The 11,365-nt window shown below is 38.4% G+C and overlaps 1 protein-coding gene across 2 annotated transcripts in view; it reads right to left on the bottom strand.

Annotated features, from left to right (window-relative positions):
* Positions 1–6,278: 6,278 nt before the first annotated feature.
* Positions 6,279–11,365, bottom strand: part of LOC124290401 (laccase-4-like) — a 35,518-nt gene continuing 30,431 nt past the window's right edge. For both annotated transcript variants that reach the window (XM_046727107.1, XM_046727106.1), the window contains exon 3: positions 6,279–9,864. In XM_046727107.1, the coding sequence (XP_046583063.1) occupies positions 9,656–9,864 (209 nt within the window). In that variant the 3' untranslated portion in view covers positions 6,279–9,655. The remainder of the gene's footprint in view (positions 9,865–11,365) is intronic.

The following is an 11,365-nucleotide window of genomic DNA, read 5'->3' as shown; positions in this document are numbered from 1 at the left end:
TACAAAATGGGGCTTAGGACTTCCCAAGGGCTCATTTTTTATTTCATTTTTAAATTAAGCCCTTGGGGGGCCCTGGTCCCGTAGCCCCATTGTATATACTACTCTCCTCAACTTCTAGAATGCCAATCAAAGAAAATTAAACACAACGTTTGACTTTTTATCGTGATCGATACCGCATGCTTTTACACTTACTTGCACGTGCATTTTGCTTTGCATGTTTCTTGATGACGTTTTGGTGAATATTTCTTCAAACGCTTCTAAAACAAGGGAAAAAGTTAAAATTGCCGCGTTTTGGCGCTGAAGCTGTTAACAATCACACAAGGATGACGTTTTGGAAAGAAATAGTATGTTTGTATTGTTTTTGCTGCAGTTACACGAGTCTAATATTCTCAAATTTCTCTCACCTATGCGTTTGGATTTTTAAGAGTGTAACTGTCTTACACAGTAATTAATGAGAGTGACAGAGGTACAGGTTGGCTGATAAGATTAGCATCATATAATAATTGCAATTAAGTCTTACATGTCTTGGCTACATAGCTTTTGGCCTTAGAAAATATTTGGACGATGACTGCCTTTAATCAGTCGCTATGACAGTAGTTTGTAACTCCTTCGCATGTTATCTGAATACATTTGTGCAAACTTGGTTATGGCATTTTCTATTCCTTCATAAGATTCATTTGTTTTCAACTCAACTGACTGTTGGTTTGGTTTGGTTTTACGCCGCTTTTAGCAATATTCCAGCAACATCACGGCGGGGGACACCAGAAATGGGCTTCACATTCAACTCAACACTTATAGAAGAGACCTCTATGAGTGATGTTTCAAGGTCAATGAACAGAAGGTCAATACGATCTCCATCTCGCAAAACAGCAAGATTACTGTAAATAATATGAACGCACACACAGTTTACCTCACGCACTGAGCAATAGTTTCATGTCATTTCTGATGCGGGTTTGCAGTCAAGGTGTGTCAACACAAAGTTGTGTACACAACCCTTAGTAAGTGATCCGTCACGTGACCTGTGCCAAACAGGTTCCTTTCGAAGGGGGCGTTGGTTGAGAGAGAGTTTATTTCTCTTTTATAGTCCACCGGCCACTGTATAAATATAGATAATGTAAGTTAATACATGTATGTCAACTAGCTGGTACATACGATATACAAGATATTATCTTGCAAAACGTGATCCACTCCGTAGCGTGTAAACTCCCAACTTCCGTTATATCTAACACGTTCCACAAACAAAAGGGGGAGTGTGGTTTGTAATTATAAGAGAGTTTATTTCTGTTTTGTAGTCAATCGGCCCATGTGCAGGTACATTGGTAGGTACAAACGATAGTCAAGATGTTATCTGTCAAAACAGTTTTACATTTAAAATCTTCCTAAACAAACTTTTAATCAGAACCATTACCATTGATAGTGTGGGGTAGCCTAATAGTTAAAGCGTTCGCTCGTCACGCCGAAGACCCGGGTTCGATCCCCACATGAGTACTATGTGTGAAGGCCATTTCTGGTGTCCCCCGCCGTGATGTTGCTAGAATATTGTTAAAAACTCGCTTGATGACAATATTTTATTAAATGTTTAATGGTCTGTGAAATTATTCCAAGTTGATATGTACTTATTGCTTAATAACACATAATCGTCACATTCAAATATAAAGCGAATCTCAGTTTCAATGCTATTAGTATATCATATGTTCTATTAAAAGGTACAGTTTCTTTACACCTAGCGTTACAAGGTAATGATATTTCATTAAATCGCAGCAAACATATATATCTTCTTAATTTCCATATATTGACGTCTGTTACGTTTGTTTAAAGAGAATATAACATTGTTTGTGATAGCGAGCGTGCTTTGGACATTCCTACAATTCACACCAATATTGTACACTTCTTCGCTACTACTGTACATGACTGTGATTAATTCTGACACATTCAGCAAAGCTGCGCTACTTGATACATGTTTACATACGCTCCTGAACATATCTATAAAAACTAAATTTATCAGTGCCATTTTTCGGCCCAACAATTTGAAGAACACATTTACAGGAATGTTTGAAAATTCATGCTGTGACCGCTGTATGACAAACAGTTCTTCGCTGCCTCTTGATACAAGTGTGTTTACAGTGCATGACAATCTATTTGAAAACATGACGCCAAAACAGTCATAAAGAGTTACTGTTTTAGTGTCAGTTCATCTCATGGTAAATAACCACCATTACGAAATACTAATATTTAGGTTTTATCCATACTTGCACAAGTTACATAAACAAAAAAAAATTTAAAACCCAAACTATAAATAGTGTTAGTGAAATCTTTTACGGCTACTTCAATCCCCTCCAATGAAATATGGCTATTTGGAACATTAGTAGCAAAGTCATCAGTACAACGGACTGAGTGAATATGGTTTTACGCCGCGTTTAGCACTATTCCAGCAATATCATGGCGGGGGACACCAAAAATGGGAAATCGAACCGGGTTTTCAGCGTGACGAGCGGAAGCTTTAACCTTTAGTTTTCCCATCGCCCCTCATCAGTATAAAAGTGCCACAACAGATCGTAATGCTTTATGACAAACAGTTCTTCGCTGCCTCTTGATACAAGTGTGTTTACAGTGCATGACAATCTATTTGAAAACATGACGCCAAAACAGTCATAAAGAGTTACTGTTTTAGTGTCAGTTCATCTCATGGTAAATAACCACCATTACGAAATACTAATATTTAGGTTTTATCCATACTTGCACAAGTTACATAAACAAAAAATTTAAAACCCAAACTATAAATAGTGTTAGTGAAATCTTTACGGCTACTTCAATCCCCTCAATGAAATATGGCTATTTGGAACATTAGTAGCAAAGTCATCAGTACAACGGACTGAGTGAATATGGTTTTACGCCGCGTTTAGCACTATTCCAGCAATATCATGGCGGGGGACACCAAAAATGGGAAATCGAACCGGGTTTTCAGCGTGACGAGCGGAAGCTTTAACCTTTAGTTTTCCCATCGCCCCTCATCAGTATAAAAGTGCCACAACAGATCGTAATGCTTTATGACAAACAGTTCTTCGCTGCCTCTTGATACAAGTGTGTTTACAGTGCATGACAATCTATTTGAAAACATGACGCCAAAACAGTCATAAAGAGTTACTGTTTTAGTGTCAGTTCATCTCATGGTAAATAACCACCATTACGAAATACTAATATTTAGGTTTTATCCATACTTGCACAAGTTACATAAACAAAAAAAAATTTAAAACCCAAACTATAAATAGTGTTAGTGAAATCTTTTACGGCTACTTCAATCTCCTCCAATGAAATATGGCTATTTGGAACATTAGTAGCAAAGTCATCAGTACAACGGACTGAGTGAATATGGTTTTACGCCGCTTTTAGCACTATTCCAGCAATATCATGGCGGGGGACACCAAAAATGGGAAATCGAACCGGGTTTTCAGCGTGACGAGCGGAAGCTTTAACCTTTAGGTTTCCCATCGCCCCTCATCAGTATAAAAGTGCCACAACAGATCGTAATGCTAAATGAAAACCATTATCTCCTACAACAAGATGACACGCTGTGTGTTATAACTGAAATGGTGTTCAAAGCGCCGTTAGAGCAAGCTCACAAACTCACTACATCATATCTCATTGGATTTTTCTTGATGAATATTTACATTAGTAAAGAGTGAGTGAGTTTAGCTTTACGCCGCTTTTAGCAATAATCCAGCAATGTCACGACATGGGACACCAGAAATGGGTTTCACACATTGTACCCATGTGGGGAATCGAACCCGGGCCTTCGGCGTGGCGAGCGAACGCTTAACCACTAGGCTACCCCACACTATCAATGATAATGGTTCTGATTAAAAGTTTGTTTAGGAAGATTTTAAATGTAAAACTGTTTTGACTGATAACATCTTGACTATCGTATTTACCTACCAATGTACCTGCACATGGGCCGATTGACTACAAAACATCGAATCGGGGAATCGAACCCGGGCCTTCGGCGTGACGAGCGAACGCTTAACCACTAGGCTACCCCACCGCCCCCATTAGAACCGAGACAGTATTATACAGTAGGTCTTTATATTCAGACCGTTAGTGTTCTTGTTATGGATATCTTGCATTGGAAATCACTGTATGATGACACTGACTATCAGCAGCTTGACGTCACGGAGTAACACTTCTATATTTCCTATTTAAGTTCCTTAAATTAACACAACTGTTACCATTAAGCAGAGATCGTATGATTATTAGAATCACCATTGAATTCCTTACTGAGAAAAAGGGTAAAATAACAAGATATTAAAGCATCGTTCCCTTATAGTATAGTTCCAGACAACAGATTCGCAGAATCACAGCTATTTATAAAAAGTATAAAATTTCAAGTTATGCATATATTTCCCCATTGTTTTGTTAAGTGTAATCGTGCGTAATTAATACATGATAACCAATCCTACAGGGTCGCAGTTTTCGTGAAAGTAACTTGTGCAGCCAAACAAGATTTTTTGCTGGTAAACATTGCTATATTGCCATCCACATTGAAGTATAAGATGATTCAGGGTGTAATGGTTCCCTCCTTCTATCTTAGGTTTCAGAGAGCAAAATTGCAGCGTCTATTTTTACAATATGGTCCTGTTGAAATAAACAATGAATGTAATGAACATCTCAATGCAATGTGAACTATATTTACAGAGAAGTGGTTTCATGAAGTGTACTTTCGTTGTTAAAGCATACCATAAGACTGAAGTTTTGTTGATGAATAGTGCAAATTGTGAACATAAATGTCCTTCAGTCTTTGAGAGCACCTTCTAATAAGTATATTAGCATAATTCTACATGAATGATAAGAGTAACTTTCCTCATTAATGAGCTTTCATACAGATAAAACACAGTTTTCTTTCCTAATTTATCGACTAACAAATTCATATCATAACACTATCTTGGATATCTATAAGTTGATTGACCGTATCCACTATTACAAAAGTTTACTATGTGCAAGACCAGGACTAAATTTTATGTAAAACATTTCAAGAGAACATTACAATATATTCTGTCTAAAAGTTTTAGATTATTTATATTCCAAAGAATATCGTTGCTCTTGTGTTGAAGTCTTTATTAAATTAAACTGCAAAATATAGTTCTTGGAAATTTTACTCCCAGGTACTTATAGCTCTTAACAACTTCCGGGGCGGTGGGGTAGCGTAGTGGTTAAAGCGTTCGCTCGTCACGCCGAAGACCTGGGTTCGATTCCCCACATGGGTACAATATGTGAAGCCCATTTCTGGTGTCCCCGGCCGCTTGAATATTGCTACAAGCGGCGTAAAACTAAACTCATTCACTCACTCACTTAACAACTTCGACTTTCCCACATATATAAAACCGTTTCTCCCGCTTTGATAATACGCCCCAACAAGTCAACATAGTCTTACTGCATCAGGATGGGAGTGCATGCCACCTTTACACTTACTTTCTATTTTCTCAACTCAGTCATTAATAAGAATATGTGAAAAGAAAGAGATTTAGTACAGATCCTTGTCTTACACCTGTGGTACTTTCAAACAAAACAGAGATCATGCTATCACCGCTAACACTGGACTTAACATTTTCATATATACTAAATGATAATTCAACATGTTACTACCATAACGCCTGCTATATTTGGCATTACACTTTCTTAGTAAAGTACAGATTCTAGTACTTTTGTTTGGTTGAGTCCCATCCGGGATTCGAGCCCACACCGTCAGAGTCAGGCATCTAATTGCCAGTACACAGTAACATATGTTACATTTGACCACTTTCTAAATACCAATGTGTATTTATACCTTCCGGTCGTGTAAGCCGGGATGCGTCTGACTTTGTGTGCTGCCGCTTAGGTGCCTGACTCTGTGGGTTCGAATGGGACTCAACCAAACAAAAGTACTAGAATTTGTACTTTACTAAGAAAATGTAATCCCAAATCTAACATATGTTACATCTGACCACTTTCTAAATGGCATTGTGTATTCATGTTACTACCCCGTCTTTGAGAACGAGGTATTACCCATAATGTGTTACAGTTAACCCAGTCAAACACTTAAGCAAAATCTACAAAGATCTGCGCCGAACTTACAACCTTTATTTGTGAGATGTTTATGAATTAAGAGCCTTCAAATAAAGTGTCTACAGAAGAGTAACTTCCCCTTATCCAACTGTTTCCACACAGGCACACAGGCACACAGTCGAGGTAACGACGATGCCAAAACAGAAGTGACCATAAGCTAAATAAAAACATGAAAAACATGAAACGGTTTTATAAAAAATAAATGATTTTTATTAAGTTATATATACAAAGTGCACAGACACCTGGGTATTACTCCCTGACCTTAGCAGTCAAGGCTACGTGAAACCAGAGGCTAACAAACAGCATCTCTGAAAGAATCTGAAAGAATCACATATTATTTCTCCAGGTAGATATTAGGATATCATTTACGTGAGGTTCTTCCCCTTTATCATTGCTATTATCTATATGTGTTTATCACAACCATGGAATGTCAGTATGATGGGAAAATGACCTGATTCACTGCGAGTATCTACTCTGAAGTCAGGGAAATAAAACAAGAACTAGTGAAATCAACCAAACCAGCACCGCTCGCCTTAAAACAAGTATAAGATCATTGTTTCCATAAAACAGAAACGACAAATCCCTTTCCACATCACGTAAGAAATCTTTGTTAAAAGCAGAGTCGGTTTTACAATTCTTGCAACATCATTAGTATGTGTTTGTTTGACGCCACATTCAGCAATATTTCAGCTGTACGACGCGGTCTGTAAACAATTGAGTGTGGGTCGCACAAACCAGTGATTGACAATATGAGATTTAATGACAGAGCATGTGTTTATGAATCACTATGAAAAAGTGATGATACCAGGCTTCGCGGTAAGGTGAGCTTATCCACCCCTACCCGTCATAAATATATACAATGTACAGCCATTGTTCACCGGTAACAGTATCCGGAACGTATGGTACAAGTCGAAATAACGAATTGCATCGGACGTCAAATCTGTCACTGACGCATCAAATTTCGAAATATGTTCCACATGTCTACCCTAAAACCTTTTTAAACAAGACAGCAAATTTACAAAAAAACGCCACAAGATCTCTTCCGGAGTCATTAAACATTTCATCCCCAGAATATCGATGAAAGTCAATCAGACACATAGTCCATGTTTTCTAACATATTATGAATTTATTATCATTGTCAATGATAAAGCATTTCCAATTACCAGTTCGTGCATTATAGTCACCTGGAAGAATAATGTCACACTCGGGATGATCACACAACGTCAGAGTGGTTGATAATAAAACTTACTCACATTTGAAGTGTTACAAATCAGCAGTTTGAAGACTGATATGACCCACAAAGAGTTCAAACACGGCCTGAACACAGGTGCTTCAAGTTTTGCCCATCACAATGGCGGATATAACAACTTGGGGGAGAACTTATCCGAAGGTACTCAAATCGACGAGGATGGAGACAGACTGACAAGACGGCAACTATACTACCCATCAAAGGTTTAGGCTCACTTAAAACACTCACTATATGTTATGTTTATACATGTGGTTACATCGAGAATGAATTTCTCCACTAACTTGGGGGAACCAACTGCAAACCTTATGCGGATGAATTGCACGAGGATCATGCTTCAACTTGCTGAAACGTATGTGCAAATGTCGTGCATGTGAACAGCTTCGTTTTGGTATAAAGTTTTGTTAAGAATTCGCCAATTTTCACTGTGTTTCATCATTTATTGAACTCATGAACTCATTGTTTTACAATACATCAGTTCATGTGTAAACAGTACCCTTAAGCTGTATAGAATATTTTGCCAAATCTAGTTTAGATTAGTTGACTGAAGTAAGTGGCTACATTTACACTAGTGAGTCTAAGCTTTTGACTGGAAGTGTATGTATGACCCAGAAACCAACCAGTCAACAAAATCTGAGTATAAGTTACCATGGAATCTTTTGGTCATTGTGTTTTTTCTCGGTTGTATTCATTCTTTTGAGCTTTTCAGTAGCAACATGATAATATGCACCTATAGATATGCCTCTTAAGTCTTCCTCCTCTAACATGGGTTGAAATCGTGACATAAACATTGCAAATAGAAAAGGACTAAGCACAGGCCCTTGCCTAACTCCACAATCAAATGCTTTGTGGTAGTATAGTTCGTTATTCATGGACATGCTTTGACTACGTTTCTCAATACAGAAAATAATTTGCAATGGACACCTTTATACAATATAGAATGCCAAAGTAAATGTAATAAAATCAAAGCATACGTGAAATCTATGTAATAAAATGATGAAAGAATAATAAAAAATGTCAAACATTCGTTGATAAATACGTTTGTACAAGACACTCAAAGCATTAATATCCGCTAAATAAAACACTTTTTAAAATCCGATTTGTGCCTCTGGAAAATGGAAGAAACCGGCAAAACCCTTAAGGCATTCAATAAGACAGACAGTATATACAATAAAAACAATTGTCATAATAAAACACCATTTGTAATTTCAGGGTTAGTAAAACACTTCTACCATTCTGAATTCACAAGGGTAAATGAACACTCTAGAAACAAGATATCTGCATTGAGACCAAGCAGTAAAATGTATACGGTATAGTTATTCCACTTTATGTAGTTTTCAAGTTCATTTCTTATTGTTACACCTTTCCCACCATTCTCCCTTGGTGTGATATCGTGTCTGCTTTCCTATCCATAAAAGAAAACTTATTGAATGTTGTTTTACAAGTTTCTGTGGAATGTCATTCAACAAGGTTTCAGGACCAACAACCAACCAAAGTCTACATATATTTAACATTATCCATTATCATCCATCTTCGATTAACTCATATACTGAAATCTATTTCAACAGAGAGTGTCATGACTTTTCTTGTGGCTATTATAGTTTGACAGTAAAACGTCGTAAAATCCTTGAAACCTGGCCACACCACAATCGCCTCCATGGAAAAGTGAACATAATTTCCCTTGAGTCAAATAAAACCAAGAAACAAGAATCGTGTGTAAATGGTTACATGATACATAAGTGACGTTTTAAAAGTTAAATATACAAAGTGCACAGAGACAAGGGAGATAACTCCCTGGCACCGGAAGAAAGGACAATGCTGAGATTCGTTACACACAAACACGACGTTCCTCCACAAGTACTCCTGAAAAGGCAACGTCACCCTGTAATCTGACTTACACTTCATTCACTAGTATACACCGGGTTAATAAAGGCCAGTTTAATAGGATACATATTCCCCCTCCTCCACCCCCACTCGCAACCAATCCCCACCCCCACCCCATCAACCCCATAGAGAGCATGGTTACCCCCTCAACCTTGTCAAATTGTTGACAACTAAAAGATAAAGATCTCCTGAATCCATAAACCTTTATGCGATGGCGACAAAAACTCCATACACGGTGCTCATGCTTGATTGACGCTGTCCTAACTTAAACCATCCTTTTCTTATTCAATGTATTCAATGATTTTAAAAACATGATTATTACAGTATAATATAATTATAAAAATGTAATTAATTTTTTAGATGGTTTCCACTTTGTGTAAATATCCATTCGACGGCATTGAATAAACATAAACTTTCCGTCAATATGATTTAAAATTTCTGTTTACTATTCAGATCACCGTCTAAATTATCAAAAGCGTGATTTATTTTCGCGTCAGGGTAATTCTCCATGGAGTACTTCTCCCGGCCGGACCCCTCGCATCGCCGGCAGCACATACAGAGCAGGATGAGGAACTGGAGGGCGCAGATCCCGATCAGACAGCCAACCACGGTCCAGAACACGTCATGCCGGACCATCACTGAAACACAGAACATGTCATGCTGAAACACCACTGATACACATAACATGTCATGCTGGTACATGTAACACGTGACATGTCATGCTGGTACATGTGAAAAGCGTGACATGTCATGTTAGTACATGTAACACGTGAAATGTCATGCTGGTACATGCAACACGTGACATGTTATGCTGGTACATGTAAAAAGCGTGACATGTCATGCTGGTACACGTAACACGTAACATGTCATGATGGTACATGTAACACGTGTCATGCTGGTACATGTTACACATAACGTGTCATGCTGTTACATGTAACACGTGACATGTCATGCTGTTACATGTTACACATGGCATGTCGTGCTGGTACATGTAACACGTAACGTGTCATGGTACATGTTACACATAACGTGTCATGCTGATACATGTAACACGTGACATGTCATGCTGTTACATGTAACACATGGCATGTCGTGCTGGTACATGTAACACGTGACATGTCATGCTGGTACATGTAACACGTAACATGTCATGCTGGTACATGCAACACGTAACATGTCATGCTGGTACATGCAACACGTAACATGTCATGCTGGTACATGTTACACATAACGTGTCATGCTGAAACACCACTGATACACTTTACATGTCATGGTTACATGTAACACATGTCGTGCTGGTACATGTCACGCATGCTGCTGGTAAACACCACTGATCATGCACATGCAACACGTAACATGTCATGCTGGTACATGTAACACGTAACATGTCATGCTGGTACATGTTACACATGTCATGCTGTACACACATAACGTGTCATGCTGTTACATGTAACACATGGCATGTCGTGCTGGTACATGTAACACGTGACATGTCATGCTGGTACATGCAACACGTAACATGTCATGCTGGTACATGCAACACGTAACATGTCATACTGGTACATGTTACACATAACGTGTCATGCTGAAACACCACTGATACACTTTACATGTCATGCTGTTACATGTAACACATGGCATGTCGTGCTGGTACATGTAACACGTGACATGTCATGCTGGTACATGCAACACGTAACATGTCAACATGTCATGCTGGTACATGCAACACGTAACATGTCATGCATGCTGTACATGTAACACATGGCATGTCGTGCTGGTACATGTAACACGTAACATGTCATGCTGGTACATGCAACACGTAACATGTCATGCTGGTACATGCAACACGTAACATGTCATGCTGGTACATGCAACACGTAACATGTCATGCTGGTACATGCAACACGTAACATGTCATGCTGGTACATGCAACACGTAACATGTCATGCTGGTACATGTTACACATAACGTGTCATGCTGAAACACCACTGATACACTTTACATGTCATGCTGGTACATGTAACACATGGCATGTCGTGCTGGTACATGTAACACGTGACATGTCATGCTGGTACATGCAACACGTAACATGTCATGCTGGTACATGCAACACGTAACATGTCATGCTGGTACATGTTA

This window comes from Haliotis rubra, unplaced genomic scaffold (genome assembly GCF_003918875.1).
Source record: "Haliotis rubra isolate DU_JTF1 unplaced genomic scaffold, ASM391887v1 Scf464, whole genome shotgun sequence".
In the NCBI taxonomy this organism is placed as follows: domain Eukaryota; kingdom Metazoa; phylum Mollusca; class Gastropoda; order Lepetellida; family Haliotidae; genus Haliotis; species Haliotis rubra.
This window is presented reverse-complemented; position numbering and strand designations above follow the sequence as displayed.